The 23,655-nt window shown below is 33.2% G+C and overlaps 1 protein-coding gene across 1 annotated transcript in view; it reads right to left on the minus strand.

Annotated features, from left to right (window-relative positions):
- LOC117176639 (roquin-1) overlaps window positions 1-22,307 on the minus strand; it is a 26,383-nt gene extending 4,076 nt beyond the window's left edge. Inside the window, exons 1-8 of the mRNA XM_033366893.1 lie at window positions 21,909-22,307; window positions 18,729-18,891; window positions 17,908-18,115; window positions 17,573-17,791; window positions 13,083-13,258; window positions 12,652-12,985; window positions 11,866-12,100; window positions 11,598-11,764 (exon numbers count right to left, since the gene is read on the minus strand). Coding sequence (XP_033222784.1) covers window positions 11,598-11,764; window positions 11,866-12,100; window positions 12,652-12,985; window positions 13,083-13,258; window positions 17,573-17,791; window positions 17,908-18,115; window positions 18,729-18,890 — 1,501 coding nt within the window. The 5' untranslated portion in view covers window position 18,891; window positions 21,909-22,307. The remainder of the gene's footprint in view (window positions 1-11,597; window positions 11,765-11,865; window positions 12,101-12,651; window positions 12,986-13,082; window positions 13,259-17,572; window positions 17,792-17,907; window positions 18,116-18,728; window positions 18,892-21,908) is intronic.
- Window positions 22,308-23,655: the final 1,348 nt, after the last annotated feature.

Raw genomic sequence — 23,655 nt, forward strand, 5'->3', positions numbered from 1 at the left:
GAAGCCATAAATTCAACCGCCGAGATTATAAGTAATATACTTTCACTTGCTATCGAAAACGGCGATCTTCAATAACAATACTCTAAAAATAATTTTTTGGAATGCTCAGGGTATCCTTAAAAAAAGGCACAAACTAGCCACATATCTCCATAAAAATAAAATCACAATTTACTTGCTCAGCGAAACTTTACTTCGCAAATCCTTAAACATCAATCTAGTCAGTGGCTAACTAATAATTCTTGAATTTAAAGTTCTTGAAGCTACGGCAATACAAATAAAAATTCACGGGAAACCATATGCCATCGTCTCGCTCTACCAGACTCCCTCTCGTAAATTTACAAAAAATGACTACAGAAAAATATTTAAACTAGCCCCCTCGGTAATCGCTGCAGGGGACCTGAATGCTCAGCACTTAGCTTAGAATAGCAGAACAACAAACAAAATATAAAAACAATTATTTGAATTCATAAATGACAAACATCTGGCTACCTCTGCACCAGACTCGTATACATTTTTCCCTCACAACACCAAACATAAGCCTGATCTTATTGACTTTGCAATAACCAAAAATAATTTTTACAACCATGACACTCTCACCATTAATGAATTAGCCTCAGATCATCGACCAGTTCTCTTGAGCCATTACAGTAACTGTGAAAAGGCCCCGGCCACACCTCGCTATAACTTCGCAAAAGCAAACTGGCAAACATTTAATTCCACTCTAGAAACTGAAGTTAATTTTGAACCTGCGCCAACAAACTCTACACACATTGACGAAACCATAACTAATCTAACTTCTAGTATAAAAACTGCAATTCACGCTTCGGCCCCTCTGTGTACCGTGAACAAATACGATCCACCTCTCAACCCCGAGATTGAAAACCTTATCGATGCCCGTAATAAACTCTGCCAAACGCATCGAAAAACTAAAAGCTGCATTCTCAAAAACGCAATCAATAACGGGCGTAAAACAATAGCAATTAAAGTTCAGGAGCACAGATGTAAAGATTGGAATACAGAAGTCGGTAAACTTCAAATTAAAGATAACTCTACATATCGTATGACTAAAGCCTTAACGAAGCCGCGAACCAATATTCCCCCTCTTAAAAAACCGGATCAAACATGTGCACTTTCTCCAACCGACAAAGCAAATTTCTTAGCTGCAAATTGCGAAAGTAACTTCGCTCCACACGTCAAGCCATCTGATCCGCAACACATTATTGAATGTGACAAAATCATTTCCGACTTCCTCAAAATCCCAAGCACGGATAATATCAAGAAAATAACCTATAAGGAATTAACAAAATACATTTAAAATACACATTAAATGGCTCATATTCTAGTTTTCCCGAAAAAAGGTAAGGATCCATATCATCCAACCAGCTACGGGCCAATTAGTCTATTAAATACTATGAGCAAAATCTTTGAGAAAATAATACTCACTCGCGTACACTACCACCTCGAGGAAAACAGCATCCTTAAATCACAACAATACGGTTTTAGTGGTGTTTTTACTTTTTACAGTTGGAAATTCACTGTTTTGAACGCAGTTATTTGACAGGTTTTGGTACAATTAGAAAAACGCAGTGGATATTTACAAAAAATTTTTTTACAGTGTAGAACATGATGCTTAAACTCACCGAAACCATTAGCTTAAATTTCAATCGAAGAAAGCAAACTGCAGCCGTTTTCCTGGATGTATAAAAAGCTTTTGATAGTGTCTGGCATGTAGGACTGCTCAGAAAATTAATAAATTACAATTTCCCAAGAGGACTCATCCTCTTTATAAACTCTTCTCTTTCTAACAGAAAATTCTCAGTCAAAATAGGCCAGACACTTTCAAAAGAGAAACCCATCTGAGCGGGTGTGCCCCAAGGCAGCATCTTAGGTCCGGTGTTCTTTATTATCTACGTGAACGATATCTCTGAGGTCGCTGATGTTACAATTGGATTATATGCAGACGACAACGCAGTATTCACTTCCTCTTGGTCATTCCCGAAAATCTTAAAATTACTTAACCAAGCTCTTGAAATCATTGCGGCATGGGATAAGCTTTAGAGAATAAAAATTAATGCAGCAAATTCAGAATCAATTCTTTTCTCAGTCAGAAATCCTGTCAAACTAGATCCACCAAAAATGTTTAACGAACCAATAGAATGGAAAAATTGCGTAAAATACCTAGAAGGTAAACTTCAGAAACGTCTAAATTGTAAGCAGCATATCCCCGAAACTAAAGGGAAAGCTCTCGGGGTTATCTCGCGTTTAAGCCCTATTATTAATAGACACTCGAGTTTTAGACTCGAGTGTCTATTAATAATAGGGCTTAAACTCGAGTCTAAAACCTGAATATGAAATCATAGTTTACAAAATGTTTATCCAACCAATCATAACCTACACCTGTACAATTTGGGGTGCTGCGTCAAAAAGTAACATCAATCAGATCCAGATTATACCAAATGAATTCCTTAGACGCATCACAAAAACACCTAGATATACCAAGAACTCTGTCCTTCACAGAGAATTTCAATTACCTTATATCTCAGAGTATATCAAAGAAACCGCCACTAAATTCTATGAGTCAGCATCATCATCATAACCTTTTAAACATATCTTCTCTCACGAGAAACATGATTTTGATCCGCTTCGCAAGCACGCGATGCCAAAAGACTTCCTCATGAAATAAGTCTAACAACGACTTTCATTTTTCGACCCCTCTACACATTCCCACTCTTCTTCTTTACTTTTCTTTCATAAAATAAATTATCAGATTTTGTGATTTTTTTCCCGTATATGGGCTTTTTTCACATATAATAAACGTCACTCTTAAATCAAGTCATGTCAAATTTCTCTCAGAACAACTTTTTCCAGTTCAATCATTTTTCGGAGAGATCGTTATTCGCGGGTGCGCGACTGGCGCGGCTTCGCTGCGCTGGCCGCACACTCCCGTGGATTGGATCTTACGAGAGGGGGCGATGGTTGGGGCCCCCTCACCCCCCCCCCCCTTTTTGGCGATCGCGGTTGTTGGCTATTTTCCCCTATCTCCGCCACAGACGTACGGTCTCAATGTAGTGCTTCGTGACTAACTATAAGAAACACAATTGAATCCTCGGAAAGTAGAACCGAGCAAGCGCTTGGCCTATTAGGAAGGGGAGGGAGTACATCGAGAGACCGAAAGATTCGAGTTCTGAGTCAAAATTTTAATACGTTTTTTAAAACTTAACTCATGATATCTTCGAAATTAAAAGAGATTTTGTAATGAAATTTGGACGGGTAACTCTTCTTACCTTAGCGAAGCCTTTGGGACAAAAGAATGAATAAGCAACATACAATTAATAATAAATTAATTATATGTATTCCCATTGAGATTTGTATTTTATCCAATGACATAGTTTCCATGACAAACTTAAGTGTCTTAGTTATCAATGCAGCTCCACAAAACTCTAAACGAGGAGTTGATACATATTTAACAGGAGCTACTTTAGATTTAGACATTAGTAGGCAAACATGAGCCTATTTTAAATCTTCACTAAGAATTCTAATGTAAACGGAAGCTGAATAAGCTTTTGACGAAGCGTCAGAGAAGCCATGAAGCTCGAATTCAGAGTTTGTCTGCAGTTGTCGTGTCCATCTGGGAACTTTAAGTGCTTCTAATTTTTCCAGAGAATCATGATAATTTAACCATTGAATTTTAAGATCATCAGGTAGTCGGTCGTCCCAGTCGAGTTTACGCAGCCAAAGTTCTTGCATTAAAATTTTTGCCACTATTATGGCTGGAGTTATCCAACCCATAGGATCATACAACATATCTATTAATGAAAGAACAATCCGTTTTGTTGGATTTTCGACTAAAGAAGAAGTCACTTTAAAAAGGAATCAATCGGACTTACGATCCCAAAATAAACCTAGAACCTTCAGCTGAGCATCCTCCGCTAACGGAAATTCGATAGCACGTTCGTGTTCTCCCGAGGGACAATCTTCCAATTGTTCGGGTTCATTTGCGGCCCATTTTGGCAAATGGAAACCGTCAGCTTCTAATAACAGTGTTACTTGAACTCGCGCCTATTCAGCCACAATCTATCTGCACCAAACAAAGCATCATTGATGTAAATATTATTTTCTAATATAGTTTGGGGTAAAGGAAATCTATTTCTTTCATCATAAGCTAACTACTTAACCACTTTGTTAACCAAATAAGGAGCACAGGCAGTACCGTACGTAATGGTTAAAAGTCTATAAGCGACGAGCCTTTTATCAGGAGAAATCCAGACAATTCTTCGATAGTCGCAATCCCGAGGGTCAACTAGAATTTTCCTAGACATTTTTTCAATGTCAGCCATATAAACAAAGCGATGTGATCTCCAATTCATAATGATTAAAATCAAATCATTGAGAATCTTGGGACCGATGTGAAGATGAGAATTCAAGGAAGAATTATTGGAAGTTAAACTGGAAGCGTTGAAAACAACCCTCAACTTAGTAGTGGACCTACTTTCTCTCAAGATACGGTGATGAGGCAAATACACAGTTTGTGGAAAACTATCCAATTCCTTTTCTTGCAGAAGTTCCATGTGTCCAAGGCTTTCATATTCTGATACGAAACTGGAGTATTCTAACAATAATTCCGATTTCTCCGATAAACGACGAATTACTTTATTCAAAACGATCTTAGCTCTCTCCAGGGATGCACCTATTTTTATGGGAGGACCGTTTTTGAAAGGTAAGCGCATCATGTAACGTCCGTCTTTTGTTCGTTGGTAATTCGTGGCGAAATGATTATCACAAAACATTTCTTCATCTGTCAAAGTATTTTTGAAGGGAACTTCCTCCAACTCCCAGAACCTGGTTAAGTCTTCATGCAAGACTTCTGCTGAAATAGCCTGATGTGCTGTAACTGGAATGTTAATTTCTATTTTATTTGTGACTGAAACCGGCCCAGATAATATCCAACCAAAAACGGTATTTTGCGCAGTAAGAGAACACAATATACCCTGTCGGAGACCAGGATGTAAACATGAGCCATATATATCGGCTCCTAAAATCAAATCAACTTGATGGGAGCTAAAGGTATTTGGATCTGCTAACCCTAACGCTTTTAATTGATCTTCATTCCCCACGTCACATCTTACAGGAGGAGTATATGATGTAAGGTGTAATAATACTAAAGCTTAGATGTGGACTTTAGGACAGTTCTTTTGTATAGGAATTAAATTAAATTCTGCTAACTTTCTTGAAGAACCAATAGTAACTCCTCCAACTCCATATACTACTGCTCTAAACTTTTTGTAGCTTGGACTTAATATTTTCATTGCTCTGTCGGCAATAAAACAACATTCAGATCCTTGGTCCAGCAAAACTCTAAATTTGTGACTTCTTCCATTTTCAGTTTGGAAGGAAATAACAGCCGTAGCGAGTAAGGTTGAGCGCGATAAATTTGGATGATTATTCAGAAAATGAAACGAAACTTTATCGTCTGCTTCTTTAAGCGAAACATGATTCACACCCACCCCCAGGGTGGAATTGCCGGGATCATTTGATTGTGATGCGAGAGAACCTAAAACTGCCAATTGAGAATTTATCGACGCAGAATTAGTTGGCCGTAAGGTGGGATTTGAATTATAATCATCTGAATGCAACAGGGAATGATGTCTCCTACCGCACTTGTAACATTTGAATTTACTAACACAATTATGTGGTGGATGCCCAGGCGTGAGACAATTATAACAACAATGATTATTTGTAGCAACTTCCCTACGCCTGTCCACAGACAGAGCTTTGAAATGGTTGCATTTAAATAAAGAGTGATTATCCTTACAAATGAGACACTTTGAGCTAGAAGTTGCATTGCGGCTCCTAACTCCCCATTGTTTTGAAGTTCTACTCTTTTCTTGAGAACTTGTACCAGGCTTTGAAGCTTTAATGGCCTCCAAAATACGTATGCGAGTCTCAAAAAATGAGTCAAGTTGCTGATAAGTGAGATAATCAGTGCTAGAACAAATATGCATCTCCCATTCCTTGAGATTACTTAAATCAAACTTTTTAACCATTATAAAAACAAGTAAATCACTACAATGTTCTGTTAAGCGTTTAAGATTTTAGAGACCCGTCAATGACTCATTTGTTTTATCGCGTAAGTTTTTTAGGTCTTCCAGAATATTATTCGACACATTAGGAAGATTGATAAAGGCTTGTAAATGAGTTGAGATTAAAGCTCTTTTGTTGTCAAATCTGGTCTTTAGCGACTCCCAAGTGGAGATAAAGTTAGCATCAGTTATCGAAACATGTCTTAAAGAACCTTCAGCTTCGCCCTTTAAGGTCAACTTCAAATAGTATAATCTTGTTACATTTGACAAGGAATCGTTTTGAATTATCAAAGCATTAAATAAATCGCGGAAATTCTTCCAATCAATGTAGTCTCCTGAAAACTCCGGTAAAGTGATTTGAGGAAGTTTAACAGGCAAGGAATCATGACGAATAATTTGAGACTGATTTAAACTTTCATTGGCCTTAGTAAGTAGAAGTAAGCCTTAGAAGTAAGCAAGACCAATTGATTATATAAAACATCCCGCACATTGAGATAAGCATCTTCAATAGAGAGATACTTAGACTTTGTGAAATATTCCGATTTCTCATGCTCAGCCGACGTAGTTCCAGCTTTAATCTCCAGATGTAGGGTTTCACAACTCTTCCAGCGTTTTTCAAGAAGTGCTATCCGTGATTTGACAGTAGCCACTGTTAGATTGGCTTTTCCAATTTTCTTAAAATTGGATTCAGTGCGTAGAAGCGGCTGAGAAATCCCTGATTACTCAGAGAATAATGGATCCATTTTAACAAAAGGAGAAATTCAAATTGACACTTGCTGATAATTCAGCTAAAATTGAAGTCTTAATTTGCAAATTAAAGAACTGATTTAGTTTAAAGTGCTCTGATAAGACGAGTAAATTTGAGTGTGCGAGAGCATAATAATTAATCAAATGTAAATACATCTTCACTGAACTACTACGATCTGAGTTAATATTAGGTTTGCCATAACGAGCCTCTCTCATCATGGGTAAATTAAAGTTGTCATCTTACCACTGAAGAAGGTTAGAAATCGATGAAGTCTAAAATTAAGTGTGTTGACAATCATCCAAATATCAGCTGGCAAATCTGTTATTTCTTCCTTCAGGTGAAGAATGATGAAAGACCGATCCAGTGAAGAATGACAGCATGAAAGAGTACAGTACAGACTGTTTGAAGAAGGACGACTGCCAGTATTTGCGAAGATGTTGTTACCAGCTATTCCTTGCTAAGTGACCTCTAGTTCCTGTGCTTTCACTAAATAAAATTTCTCACTTTGGTCTTTTCAATACCAATTTAACACTTTTTAATGTTTTTTCACGATCTTCAATCCGGCTCGAAAGACCATTTTGTTTAATGTTTATGTTTATGACTAATTAATTTCACCAGATCAAGAATAGACAGAGAAGAATCGTTAGAAATAATTAATAGTTGAAGTTTTATTTAAAGTATAGAATACTTGGCGCTAGAATACTGCTGCTCGCACACTGTTTTTCTCAAGCGACAAGGCTATTATCACACACTCAAATAGAGAAATCACGTAACTTCAAATATTCCTTTAAATAATAAGGAAAACAAATTGTAAGAATGAAATATTTCTGGGTCAAATTCCCTGTTTCAATTCATAATTTAAATTTTTCGAAAATACCTCATTTCAACACAGAAGGATAATTTTGTTCAAAAAATTCAATTTTCCATTGAGAATCGTTATTCTCCTTGATAAATTCCCATTCCAGCACTGTAAAAAAAGATTTGCGTAAAATTACAAAGTTTCGGAAAATGACATATTGCATAATTGTAAATATCACACACTTCACTGTGTGATTTTACGAAAGTATATGAAATTACATCCTCTAGCGATGTAAATAAAAGGACCCTTGAACAATAGTGTAATGTCAGACACTCGATAAAAACAAAATTACAAATTCCCTCGTACGAACTTTAACTAAAAAGGGAAAATTCAGTCGCGGTATGTAAAAATATCATGAGCCGGTAAAATCACTTCCCTGAGATTGAAAATTATATCGAGATTTCTAATTTGACCAAAGATCTTTGATTTTACCCTGACGGAAACTGTAAGATTTTTTTATTTATAATCAATTGAAAAGTTAGAATAATTAATCAAATAATATCTGAATGAGAAAGCGTCTCTCGTTTTCGTTGTTTATCGATGCCTTTTCCTCTAATGTTTGAGCATTTTGTTTCTTAACACTATCAATAGATTTTTTTTACAGTCTGTTTAAAAGATTAATTTTTCCATTCGTTCCATTTTGTTCCTTTTCACAAATTTTCCGAGGATTACTCTTATTCTGGATAAATATACATTTTTAAGAAATGGGAAGTTCCCTGCTCAAATTGGAAGTTAAATGATTTTTTATTCAAATTGTTTTAAAATCCTTAAAATGCTTCAAAATTTTATTTTAAGATCTTGAAACATTTAAATGCTGTTAAAGTTTTTTAAAATTAATTAAATTATTCTCTTAAAATTAGTTTATTACAATAAAAAATCATTAAAATTTTTCCTAGGAAATGTTTTTATTCTTCTAAAACTTGTCAATATTCTTAAAAACCTTCTAAATTTTATGTTCAAAATCTGCCAAAAGCTACATTAGGCTGCAACCTGTTTGCACCAGAATTTGGGTTTTATTAATAGTCGGATTTTGTCGGCACACGTAGACACTTCGTTTAAAGTATTTGAAATAATGTCAACTTTTAAATTAATTTTGAATTTTTTCAAATCTTCTAAATATCTCTTCAACCCGTTAACGCCAAGAGTGCCCCTTTAGGTACACCACTCTTTCTGCAATTATAACTCATGCAATTCAAGGTATAAAAAATTGAGAGATACATATTTTTGAAGCTTAAGGTCTCTTCTTTCCGATTGTGGGCATGAAAATGTGATAAAATGATGTTAATTATGGTTCTCAGAGTGCAATCTACTTGGAACCTCAATAACTGGTGGAATAAATGCCTAAGCTTTCAGAATACGTGGTTCCGAGATCAATTTTTTATCTTCGTGTGTTCAAAATGGCTCGTTAATGACAAAATTTTTGCGAAGACATTCATGAATTTTTTTTCTACAAAATTATGATATTTCCGAAAAAGTGCAAAAGGAGAAAAAGTTCCTAGAGTCACTCAAAGAATACGTGAGAATTTTTCCAGAAAGTTTTACATTATTTTTTTGATTTTGCAATTTGTCGATTTTTAAAAAATTAAAAAATTGCTCCAAAAAATCTAAAAAAAATTCAGGTTAATTTTTTGTTCGATTCTAACAACTTTTTATTCCTGATAACTTTTGTTATAAGCTCATGGTTCTCAAGAAAAAAATTCTCAAAAGTCATCATTAAAAATTGACATGATCAACAATGATGACTTTTGTGAATTTTTTTCTTGGGAACCATGAGCTTGTAGCAAAAATGGTCAGGAATAAAAAGTTGTTAGAATCAAACAGAGAATTGACCTCAATTTTTGGAGCAATTTTAAAATTTTTAAAAAATTGACAAATTGCAAAATCAAAAAAATTATTTAAAACTTCCTGGAAAAATTCTCACGTATTCTTTGAGTGATTTTAAGAACTTTTTCTTCTTTTGCAAATTCTCGAAAAGATCATACTTTTTGAGAAAAAACCTCATGAATGTCTTCGCAACAATTTTGTCATTAACGAGCCATTTTCAACACACTCAGATAAAAAATTGATCTCGGAACCATGTATTCTGAAAGCTTAGGCATCTATTCCACCGGTTATTGAGGTTCCAAGTAGATTGTACACTGGAAACCATTAGGAAAACTCGATTTTATAAATATTATTACATTTAAATATTTATACATTGAAATTCAACAATTTGACTTACAAATCAAATTTTGTTAAAAAGAACAATGAAAATTGCAACGTTCAACGTTTTTTTTTTTAGTTTTGAATATTTAATTTATAATTACTGATTTTAAATGATCAGGCAGACAGTTTTAAATAATAAATAACTTCTCTTTTTCTGAATTAAAAAAATTCAAACTGCATGGTTTAAAAATGTAATATTTTAGAGTGAAATTATATTTGAAATTTAATAAAAGCCTTTAATTATAAATATATTATTTTGAAATTAAAAATAGTTTATAAAGTTTCAATAGGACGTTCACATTTCTTTAACTAATAAGACTTTCCAATTGAAACAGTTTAATGTTTAACGTGAAAGGTTTTCGAATTACGCATTATAAACTAAATGATATCATAATTCAAAAGATTAAAATTAAAATAATTATTTAAACAGTTAAAATCAAAGTTGGAAGGATTTTCCCCCTTAAAAATTTGTAAAATTCCCGGCAAAAAAAAGTCAGGGTCATTTCCGGGTTTTTCTCGATCTCATAAAATTCCCTGTCATGTCCCGGTCCAGCGGCCACCCTGATAAAAGTCTAACGCAATAATAATTTTTTCAACCTTTCAGTGTTTATATTTCTTGAAATTATTATAATTCAATACAAAAATCTTTTAATTTATTTTATTTTTAGTAAAAATTGTCATACTGTGATATCTCGATTTTCAATTTCCATTTTCTCGAAACAGGATCATTTTTCTTTATCATTCATTTTTTATTCTCATTCAGTTTTCCCATAATTCGAAAGAAAGTTTTTATTTTTACAAACAATTAAAAATTCGATTTTTAAACTCTATCTAAAGCCGATTTTAAGAACCCGCAATCAAAAACTTTTAACACAATCTAGCGTAGCCTACTCGAATAATAGGTCAGTGCCACTTTGAGATTGTCAACTTCCACATATATTTTCTTGAACCTGGATAATATTTGTTGACTAAACTTTTTTGGCCTAAATTCAGCAATCCTTCAGTTCGGGAATAAACTTCTATTTTATTTTTAAATAGAGATTTCGATTTTACAGTATGCTTTTTCGCTTCCCTAAAAAATTCCCAATTTTGTTGGTTATCTAGTTCTGTACTGTCATCCCTTACTTATGTTGCTTCTTTTAGTTATTAATTTAGAACTCTTTAGAAAAAACAAAAAATAATATAAGAGGAATTGCAGCTTCCTTAAAAAATTCCGCCTCGAGTAAATGTTCCTCTTTCAGATTATACGCCTGTTGGGTAGCTATAATAGCGCCACCAATTAGGAACTGTTGGAAAAAAAATTTGAATTTGAATTCAATTTTAACAAGAAATCGTATACTAAATAACGGATTTTAGACCTCATTATAATGTTTCTGATTAAAATGAATTGATATTTACTGCTCTTTTTCATTAACATTGCTCTGATAACTTTGAGATACCCAATAATTCGCGTCAGATAACGCTGCTATCAGGTTAAAAGAGATACCCTAGAGGCGTATAGCCTCCATTGTAACAATGGTTTATTTCTAGTGTATAGTTTTCAACATTTCGAAGAGCGAGACGATATTTATTGCGAAATTAAAAACAAATATAGAAAAAATCCCGCCTATTCCACAGTGCTCAAAATTCCAGACTAAATTCGGATTTTTGCGGTCAATGGTCGCTTTGAATAATGGGATAAGGGAAATAAAATCTTTTTCCATACCTTCACGGTGCATACAATCATGATTTTTGGAAGGGTAGGAAACATCGTCACATTGCTTGAATCCTTTACCGACTGGAGCGATAACATTTTTTTCAGCCTTGGTTTCAGAAATACCAGTCGATGGTAAATTGGATCTTATACTCAATTTTCGATTTTTTGATCGATACCTGAGGCAAATAATACATATATTGTATTGAATATTTTATTTTCAATAAAATGTCCTAAATTGTGTTTAAATTTAAATTGGAAAAGTAGACAAATTACTCACTTATCGAGTTCTTGATCACTGTGTGCAAATGTGCAATTGGTGGCACGTGGACAAGATCCTTTAAGAGCGAGATCGCGGCACATGCTAACTTTATATTTTGGTTGTCCAGTATTATGAGCGCCATCCTGAGATTTTCTATTGCCGTGCTGCTGTATAAATTCCACTAAGGCGGATACAACAGTCTTTACTGCTTCTAAAGCCTCTCGACACTCCACCCAAGAAGGCGGTTCACTTTCTGCAATAATTATATACATTTAATAGTCAATTTAAGGAACCTAATTCATAAGAATGAAGAAATACTTTTCACTAAAAACAAGTCATAATTATGCACTAAAACATGTTCACAACAGCTGTTTACTTCTATAAATTCAATTACATATGATTATGGAATTTTTCATCGATACGGAAGTTGGAAGCAACTTTACTTAATTTTTTTTGGGTTGTCCTGTTGGTACCCCTGTTGGTATGCAAAATATTCAATGATATGACTTTCCACCAAATTAGCGTCCTATTAATTTTTATTACTTTTAGAAAGACTATTCTAGAATAAAAATCTCCTATCTATATGATTCTCCTATGTTAGGTTTATAATACATAATCTTTATTCACAAACTTATATTTTCTGCACAAAGTGGTGAAAAAAATTCGGATAGTGGCGCGAAAATAACGCGGAATTCATACAAATTGAATATATTTCAAGGGCATTACAAAATCTTACATTTTACTCATTGTATGTTCCACTTTAAGTTAATTATATTTTTATATTAGTGTTCTAGATATTATTACCTGGACTAGGATCAATGGCCGCTAACAATTCCAACTGTGGTCTCAGACTACTAAGTTGACCCGGGTCGGGAGTACGTTGAAGGGCAATGACAAGCTCTTGAACACTCTGGGCGAATGATTGTGGGGTCTGAAGTTTGTCGATAATGCTTTGCATATGGGATTTGTGGCCTGTGTCTCCATATAATAGAGCAGACCATTGATCAGGAGCAATACGTAGCCCTGCTTCTGTCGCTATTTGGACTATTTGAGCGTCATGTTCTCGCCTCAGAGCTTCATAAGTTCTGAACTCCTCCTTCAGCTGCATTAAAGAAGAATCGCCTTCTCGTTTTGACACCTAAGAGACAAAAAGTACAAATATTGTACGTAAAATATAAAAATGTATGCCAAAAGAAATTTTAAGACACGTTTTGGAATATTTTACAATTGCTGACCTTAAAGCAACTAGCTCGATACAAAAGTTGAACGACATGTCCAATACTCGTCTTGGACGCTTGTGTGAAATGTGGCTCCAAACGCTGCACGACGAACATCACCAAAACCTTCCGTGAAAGGGCCGAACCATCTTCCAAGGCCAGGAGAACCAGTTTCAAAACCTCTTCTTGCATTGCTATTTCATGAAAAAATAATTATTATTATGTATTGTTTGCCTTAGATGAATACAGAAAAAAATCAGGTATCGTACTCAGCTCAGAGATAAAAATAATGCCGATAGTAGCAAAATAGTGTCATGAAATTTGTAAAATATTAAATGCAAATATAGATCTATCAGGTCTCGAATCGACAAGAATTCTTTTAAACAGTTGCATTATAATTCGAAAAATTTATTTTTTTAGAAAAATAGAGTAAGAGTTTTGAACTATTTTCAAATCTTTAATTTGAAATTCTGTGTTATTAACACAAGACAATTGCTTTTATGTAGTATTCTTTATTCTTGAAGCCATTCATATTCAAATATTTTTAGATTTGAAAAGTATTCATTTTAAAATTTTGCCATTTAAAGTATTTTTATTTTGAAATCGTCCATTTAAAAATGTTAAACCTTAGAAAATATTCGATTCTAGGCGACCCGTACATGTAGCAATCCGTTAAAAAAATTTTTTAATAATGAAAATTGCCACCATATTTCACAAATTATATTTCTTGCGAAAAAAATTTCCGGTGACCCGTGGTGCCTGCTCCAACCTTAAGAAGTTATATTCTCAGAATATATTCGCCTACCCGACAGTACTTGGTTGACAAATTTATAAACCAGGATTACCACCCCTGTCTAAGTTGTGTGTGGGGGGGGGGGGCTGAATTTTAAATCCCAGAGCTTGTACAGGTGTTTTAAAAAGCCTGTAACTCCCTTTCAAATGACACGATTTAATTTTTTAACGGGTTTTTTTTAAGGTCTTTTACACCACCCCAATCTATTTTATTATTTGAGCCGTTCTCTAGAAAAACGACTTAAGGGCATGCTCTTCGTGACCACGTGACCAAACTAGTCCCCGGAGGAGAATTTTTTTGGTGTTCACTGTATCCACACGGACTGAGATATCGTGTTTAAAATTTGACAGATTAAATGAAAAGCACTGAAGAACGTTTGTATACATCAATATGTTTGTAGTTTTAAAGAAAGTTTATTTATAAATCGATGAAATAGGATATTATCATTCGAGTTATGGCATTTTGTAAATAATTTTTGGTTTGATGCATTTCGGATTTTTTGTTTCGCGTACAATAAGCACTGACACCAATTTTGGACTAAATCGTCTAAACCTTTAAAAAAATTAATGTAAGCAATAAAATTTGCACATTAGTTGCAAATCAACAAATAAGTATCTGCACACACGTAACCTAAAATTATTTTTGCAGCATTTTTAGCGATTTCTAGCGGAGAGGAAAAGAAACTTCGAAGGTCGATAAAGTCGAGATCACGTGACTAAGTTCGTTCATAAAATTTTTGTGTGGAGAATGAAATGATTTTCATTTTTTTTCGGTCCTCACCACGTCTACACGGATTAAAAGATATCGTGTTCAAGATTTAGGAAGTTATACCGAAAGGACTAAGGAACGTTTAGTATATATCAAAATGTTTAGAATTACGAAGAAAGTTTTCTAGTGAAATACTATAGGAATAGGAAAAAAAACTTTTAACGCGGATAAAGTATATGCCTCGATTTAAAAAATCGACGAACATCTTAGAATGTGATACTCGAAAATCCATCCAAGTCCCATCTTGAGAAATGTTCATCTTCAGAAAATAATTAAAATTTTCTAATGGCTATATATTCTTGTGGATTTTTTGTACTGGTGTGAAACAATTCTAAGTTATAACAAACCAATAATAGTAAAATTTCGCCCGGGGGCGAAAGACAAGGCGAGTCCGACACTGAGCCCCGCCGGTTGGTACACTGTCAATAATAGTTATCAGCTGATCGATTCAACGTCCAAAATAAAACGTCAAGAATTATTGAAGTTGGTTGGAAAACCCCGAAGAGTAAATCTGATCACATTTCTGATGTTTCTATGTTTCCAATCTGAAATTTATCTTTTATTTTTAGGACCAAAAAAATGAAAATAATTCTATATAAAAATTTCATGGACGAACTTAGTCACGTGATCTCGACTTTATCGTCGTTCAAAGTATCTTTTTTTCTCCGCTAGAAATCGCTAAAATGCTCCAAAAATAATTATAGATTACGTGTGTGCAGATACTTATTTGTTGATTTGCAACAAATGTGCAAATTTTATTGCTTACATTAATTTTTTTAAGGTTTAGACGATTTAGTCCAAAATTGGTGTTAGTGCTCAATATACGCGAAACAAAAAATCCGAAATGCATCATACCAAAAATTATCTACAAAGTGCTATAACTGGAATGGCTTTTTTATTTAATATGTCAAATTTTAAACACGATATCTCAATCCATGTGGACAAAGTGAACACCAAAAAAATGACTAGTTTTGTGACGCGGTCACCGAAGAGCATGCCCTTAAGTCGATTTAGATCTTTCTAAAATGTATGAATTATTAAATCGTTGCACGCCTCTATTAGGTGTATGCGAAGTTTCAAGCAATACAAACAAATGGGTAAGCTTATTCAGTCGGTATAGAAGCCAGTCCGTGGCGACTCGACCGTGCGCAGCAGTTACGGCGCACAGTAGAAGGAAAAATTAAATTTCATTAAATTCTGAAAAGATGCTTCATATTAATGTAGGAATGACTTTTAATTGCAAAACTAATTAATAAGTTTATAATAGCCATTTTTATAAAAAATTCTTGTGTCAAAATATTAAAATTTGAGATTTCTTCAAATTATAATTTTATTTAATCGCCATAACTGCAGGTAATTCTTAAAATTATAAATCTTTATTAATATTTGATAAAATATAACAATTAAAGTTTTTACAAACAAATTCAAACTTTTCACCCTACACTTTAAAAAAATCTATTTAATTTTACATATATTGTGGATGTAAATAAAAGAACCCTCGTGTATCTGAGTAAGTTTCCGAAAATTTGTAAGAATCCACCTACTAACAGAAGGTATTAACTAATTTCAAAATTCTTTTTTCTTAACTTTTTTCGGATGTCAATCCACAAATTTTTGCACATAGCTCAAACGATTCGATTAATTTGATCATTTTCTCCCCGCCCTAACACCTAGCTCTGAGTCATATGCTCGCGGCGTTGCTCGAGAGAATAAGACTCGTAGATTAACACTTTGTTTAATTAGAGTGAAACTTTACAAAAATATTCTACAAATCCTAATGAACATTTTATGCATTTTCGTATACTTCCTAGAAAAACACTATTAACAATTTTTCATAACGAAACAAATAGGTTTAATCTTTTCTACCGCTTAAAGTATACTTTGAACTATAATTCTTCCAAATTTGAAGTACAAATTTGTAATATTCTGTCAATTAGAGCGAATAGAAGTAAAGAAAGATGAAATTTCTTCAGTTTTCAAAATTAGTGTTTATTGGAATTATTTCAAAGACGAAGAGAGCTACAACTTTTTTTAAAGAGGAAACAAAGATGCGCATTTAAATTTCGAATCAAAATATATGTATATTTGAAAAATACAAATTTTTTAATGTTTTTAAAATGCCGTGGGGCCTTTCCACCACCAGCGATCACACTTGATGTATCCTTCTATGATGTAGCGGTTCAGTTGTAGACGCAGCATTGAATAATGCAGTACGCACAATTCAATGAACAAATCAAATTCAATAAACAAACCACTACTCTCTTTAAGAAATTGGAATCGTGTTATTAGAAAGAGAGAGTAGTGGAAATCGTGATCTATAAATTTGTCGATTAAGTACTGTTTGATAGGTCAACATATTCTGAGAATTTGAATTTTCTCAGAGGAGCAGGGCAAGAGCGGTTGCGACATTATATATACAGATATATATCCCAATAGAAAACGAGTCAGGCGGACCTCACTGTTTACGTTTCGATCCCTCCGAAATCAGTCCATAGTTATTTGAAGGCAACCCCCGACACTTGACTCAAAGCGAGGGTTCGGTGTATGAATAACTAACACGTTCATATTCTAATAACCGAATCTGAAATTATTTGACTTTATACGTTTTCAACTTAAAAACTTGCAACTGTCAAGTATTGCAAACTAAGATGATATAATTTTTCTTGCATATTAGCTGTCCAAAAAAATTTTTTAAGGCAAAGTGACAAATGGCTGCATTAGCGGGCAATGTAAGAAAATTATAGCATTAGTTGCATTTCTTCAGAGTAGTAGAAAGAAAAGTTGAATCGGTAAAAGCATGTGCAAATAATGACGTGAGTTCGGGGCCGGGAAGTTTTTACAGATTAGCCACTAAAATATAAAAATAAAAAACCCCGTCATTTTCTGTATTCAAAACTAATCTTACTGCAAGCTAAGACATTCCAAGTTTAAAAAAAGGGTTACTTACCAGGTCCAAGGAACTGGCATCCTCGAGCTCGGACCGCGGCCCATAAATTGGCACTGAGTTGTTGAGGATTTTGGTGTTGCAGAATTAATTCGGTGACAGAGCGCTCTCCTAAACTCCTGGCGGCTCTTACGGCTCGTGCACGACCTTCGGGCTCCACTAATTGACATCCTACCAATGTCACCAGCTTCCTCTGCATCGGTCGAGACACTAAGCCCACTCCTGCCATTACATAATTATCATATATATATAAGATAAGATATAAGATAAAGATGAGCGATGCTTCACTTTGAATTATTAAGTAAATGGAGCATAAAAAATAAAAGTTATTAAATTACCGTTGCTGGAGTTTGGCGTAGCCTGACATGGTTTGAGATAAAGTGCAAGTTCCTCGATGCAACGCTTAGCTACCAAATAATGGTCGAGCTCTTCGGGTGGTAACAGTTTCTGATAATGCGCCGAAGCATTGTTCGGAACTGGATTTCCCACTAATTGCAGTAACGCTTCATTTACTGGTAAACTTTCGATTTCCGTATTTATAACACTCTGAAAGAAGTCAAGATTATATCGTCTGACTTTATCATTTAAAATGGAGGGTCGTTTTAAGCTTCATGAGGCAAAAGAAGTCATTTCATGTCAATTCGCTGGAACCCAGGAACGTAAGCAATGAAAGTTCGAGTGTGATATTAGAACAGTAAAAAAGCAGAATAAATACCTGTGAAATTCTACATGAAGTAGGTACTTAATCGAAACTGGAAGACCTTACAGAATAATACAAATGGTGCGTATGTACTGCTAGTGATAAATTTACTATTGAAAATAAACATTGTAATCCTTAGAAAAAGTCCTAAATATACAACTCAGAAGTTGGGACTTTTTACCAGAATTCTTACAATGTTTTTTTAAGTAATAGTGATTTGGTTGATAGCAATCCAAGACCGATGATATTGTTTCGTAAGGGATGATTGGTGAGATTCAAAAATCTTATAACATGCCCAGATGATTAAAATAATGTTCTTGTCAATTTAATAATTTATTTATTATTCATAGTCACTTGTGCACAGTATTGCAATTGATACTGGTAATGGATTTTTGTGAAATAAGTGAATGTCACTTGCGTTTGTCATTTGTCGTTTGCAGTGAAAGCATCATTACGTACCTGGTCAAACGGACATTGTTTACGATGTAAATTTGCAAGGCACGTGCGGCATATTGTGTGGCCACATCCTAAAGATATGGGTCCACGTATAGCCACATCGAAATCATGACAGCAAACGGGACAAGAAAGAAATTCAGTCCACTGAGGTGCCTGTATTGGCATTCTATAAAAAATACAACAGTGAGATGTATAGTTTATGTGACATCTTGCCTTTGTTGTATAAAATATGTCACACTTTCCATCAATAAATAAATATACTAAAATTACTTAATGTTTCGAAAAAAAAATTTATACTTAAAAGTGAAAAACATTGAGAAGCAAAGAAGCTTATTCTTAAGTTTTCAAATTCAACAAATTTATCCACTTTTCTGGATATAAAAATTTACTGGTCAATTTTAAACCGAAATTGTTCAAAGAATATTATTTTTGACTTGCGGCTAAGCATATCATGATCTTTCCTTCTAAATAAATTTCAAGTCTGAAAAATGCAACAGAGGGTCTTAAGACTACTGTTACGATTTCGGTTTAAAGAATATTTTTAAATAATTAAAATAATAATTTCGACTAATAAAAGTCTGCTTGATAAAATTGTTTACAGGCCAATGCAGTTTAGTTTTTATTTTAATGACTTTTCACAACATTATTGTATGTATAAGCAATTCAAACAATTGAAAATCTACAGACAAATGCAAATGTAACTAAAACAGACGCTTCAGACTCTTTGGAGAGACTTGAGATAAACAAGGAAATGCTTATGTAAACACTATTTATATCAGTGGTTAACAAATCATGTAATCAACATATTTGTGGTTGATATGTAACGAAAACATTAAATATCTGCTGGGGAATCATGCCTTATTGTTAGTAGAGAAGTACGTCTTCCTTTCATCACTCGATAACAGACCTTCCTACTTTTTCAATTAAAATAATGATATCGGTGTAATCCATTTTATAATAATGTATTGACTTATGTATGAAGAATTTATAAGAACAATTCTTTTAGTCTGTGAAATACTTTTTCTTCGGTAAACAAAAGAATTGTTTAGTATAATAATTTTATTTTTCTCTTCTGTAAGTATGTCATTTGCACCTGCAATTGCATATGCAAGGTTACAAATTAAACATATTTTTATTTTCGTAAGAACACTTTGGTTCAAATTAAAAACTTTCATATAAAATAACACCGCGGTAACAAATTTCCACTTCGAATTTCGGTGTACAGTATACAACAAATGTATAATTTAAAGTATAATTTCAAATTTAAAACTTATAAAATAGAAGAATTCAAACTGAAGTTTTAATAAAGCGCAAATAATTGTGATTTTTCTAGATAAAAAGTGCTAAATATACATTTTTCAATGGAAAACTTCAAAATCTGACAATTTTAACTCGTAGAAGGCACACTGGTGCGAATTCACATCAGCGACAAGTTCAAAGTATCATCATTAGAAGAGGCACTGAGAAATTGAATGAAAAAAGTAAACAAAGAATGATCCTTTCAAAAATTAACGTTTACGAAAAATGGTGAACCTTTTTCGAAATTTGAACACCACTAATTGGTTCTACGTACAATTTTATGTAGAAAAGCATATCCACCTTTAAAATTATCTATAATTTTTAAGGAGATTGCAAGCTTTAAGAACAGGATCCCGACTCGATCCAGGTTGCCTGCTGGAAAGGAGTGTACCTTCTACAGGTTAAAATGTAAACTTCTACAAGTGAACAATTTTCATAAAAAAAGTTTCAAATTTATAAAAAAAACCACATTCAGCGATCAAAACTGTACCTTAATATCTATTAAACTTTCAATTATTGGACTGAGCATTCGAAACTGAACTATACATATTAAAGCATTAAAAATTCACAATTGTTAATTTGTTGCAATCAAATCAGAAAAAGATTTAAAATAAGTTGTAAACAGAGTAAAACTCAAGTTGAACATTTACAAAAATTTGGACATAAAATCATAAAAATTAACAAGTTTTCCAATGGAATCCCTTAAACTCTTTCAATAATTAATATTTTAAAATGTAAATGATCAGAATTAAACAATTTTCCAGTACAAATCAAGATCGACGAGATATAAATTGAACAATCTCAATTTGAATCAATAAATATTTCACCCTTAGCCAAAAACGTCTAAAAATGTAAAACTTGAAATTATTTAAAAACATTGTTTTTAGATTCAGATTATTATTAATTCGCACATGTGTAGAATACACGCCTACTTGAAACAATACAAAGAAAAATGTGGCTTAAATTATAAAACATGTGCATTGATTTCTAATGACTCTTGTTATGATTATGAACGTTTTATAATGTCTTGCTTGAAATATAATATCCTGCAAAAAAATCGTAACAAAAAAATTGATGTCGGATTTTTATTTTTAAGCGATGTTGAAACTTATTAAAAATGCTTACAGTTGTTCAAAAATGTGTATGCAACTATATAGTAAAGAGAAAGTTATAAAGTTACATGAAACTAATGAAGCTATACGAAGTATTTAACCATAATAATCATGGTCCACTATTAATTATTCGATAAATTATAAACTTCGATTCTTTACAATATATTCATTGTGAAATAGTTTGATTCTTGAATTAGTCAATGATTTTAATTTGACCTAAAGCGTCGAATAATATTATTAAATATAAAAGGGTTATAATGATGTAATCTTATTTGAGATTTCTTAAATATTCTCTAAATGCAAGAGGGAATTTAAAATATGTAAAAAGTAGAGTAATATTTACGTATGAAAGACTGCTGTGGAACAAATAATACACGAGGTTGCACCCTTAAAGTGTATCTAATTTGTGTTTCTGGTGAAATGGCAACTGGATCAATGAAGTATGGTAATATTACATGTAGTATTGTTCAGTATATAACTTGACGCAACATTTCAAAAACAGTGACATATTGGTTGTTTACTACATTTTGTTTTCAGCAAAAAAGTTTGCACCTTATTTGCAGAGAATTATTCTAGCACTTAATTTGAAATAAGGTTATCGCTTTCAAAATAAAAGTTCTTTTCTAGAATTGAGGTCACGACAAAAACAAGTAGAGTTTTCCTCCGCGTGATGTCGAAACTTTGTGACAAATTTGACTGCACATACATAACAAAATCGATATATCAGCCTATTTACTACTCGAATTTTCGCGAAAAAAGTAACAATATTTACCTTACTGCACAATATGCTGTAATGCGTTTCGAGAACGTTGCCTACATTTTGTAGGCAGTAATCAATATCATCAAAAAGAGAAGCGCAGATGATGCCGAAGAGATTTACCGAAAAAATTGCAAAACGAGAGAAAGTGAAATTTTCTCGGAAAATCCCCATTCAGGAATACGTCGCAAACTGTCCACGTTGCGTTCAATTACATTCGTCCTTTCGGAGAAAAAGGAACCATAGATCACACGACGAAGTATCGATAAGAATGGGTTTTAAGCGATTGCGAGGTTCACATGACACACACAAAATGGTAATTTTACTTTAATTAATCTCCTCTTTTTAAACTAAATGGTAATGCCCTGATGAGTTCTGATTTTGACTTTTTTACACTTTCGATTCCAACATCGTGCCACGAAATGCGATCTTTCGCGACTTGGATTGAAGAGCGGACAGAGAAGCTGATTTTTTGCTTACCTCGTGATTACGTTCAGAAAACATCACTTAAATTAACAAATCACATCTCCTATAATTCTATTATCGAAATGCGAATTATGCACGAACATCAGTAAGCACAGATAATGTGATGAACTTGACATGCTCTTTTCATTTTTTTTTCTTCACATTAGTCACTTCTCCACGAAAAGTACGCACTAATGCGAACAAAAACAATCTACAAACATTTGTATTTTCAACCAATCCAATAGGTGGCAACACTTATAAATTTTATATTTCACGTTGTGATGTCAGCTGGCAAGATGTCTACATGCCGAGGGCCAAGCAATTAGATATTTTTCAGGGCGCAGTCCCATGCATGGCCCATGGATACATATTAGCAGCAGTGCTCGTAACGAGTGCTCTGAACTCTTTTACGCATGCGTCGCTCTCGGTCTCTGATTCGTTGCTGTTCCCGCGCAATTTGAAATGCTAAAAAATAACATTTTTATTGTTTATTATGAATGTCATTTCTACTTATATAAATGTTTATTAGACAGATATTAATGAATCTTGATAAAAATAAAAATTTATTAAGTGCATACTGTGTAAATAAAAGATATCGTTTGGTACTCACTTGTATTTTTCTTGTATATTTTTCATTATTCGAAAATTTTGTTATTTAAAGGTTATTAAAATATTAAAATGCGTTGACAATCTTGTTTTTCAATAGAATTGTATTAATTAATACAAAAATTTATATATTTAGCAAAAACAACCATACTTACCGACAGAAAGAAATATCGGTTGAGCGAAGACAATGTGTTTTGTCAAGTGTCATTTGTTTTGCCCTAAGTGGATTGACTCAAGAGAATTATCGAGGACAAAAAGGATTTGGATGCCCAAAATTCTCTAGAAGAAGAGGAGTGTTTCACGGAATACCCTGGTAAGTAATAATGTATTTCATAAGAGATTTTAAGGGATTTTCACGGATTTCAAAGTCATTTTAATGTATTTTACGGGTTTAAAGAGATTTCAAAGGATCTTATGAGATTTCAATTATTTTAAAGGATTTTTAGAAATTTTAAAGGATTTCAAGAGATTCTGAAGGATTTTTGAAGATTTGAAAAATTTCATTTTTAACGTTTTTAAGAGATTTTAAGGTTTTTCATGTATTTAAAGTAACTTTAATGTATTTTAAGTATCTTCATGTGTTGGAAAAATTCCATCTTTAAATTTGAAATAATAAAACAAAGTTCTAAGTAGTAAAGTCTACTTCAAATTTAGGTACTTGGTTCATAAATTGAAAACAATATTAAAATCT

This window comes from Belonocnema kinseyi, chromosome 7, assembly GCF_010883055.1.
Source record: "Belonocnema kinseyi isolate 2016_QV_RU_SX_M_011 chromosome 7, B_treatae_v1, whole genome shotgun sequence".
Classification (NCBI taxonomy): domain Eukaryota; kingdom Metazoa; phylum Arthropoda; class Insecta; order Hymenoptera; family Cynipidae; genus Belonocnema; species Belonocnema kinseyi.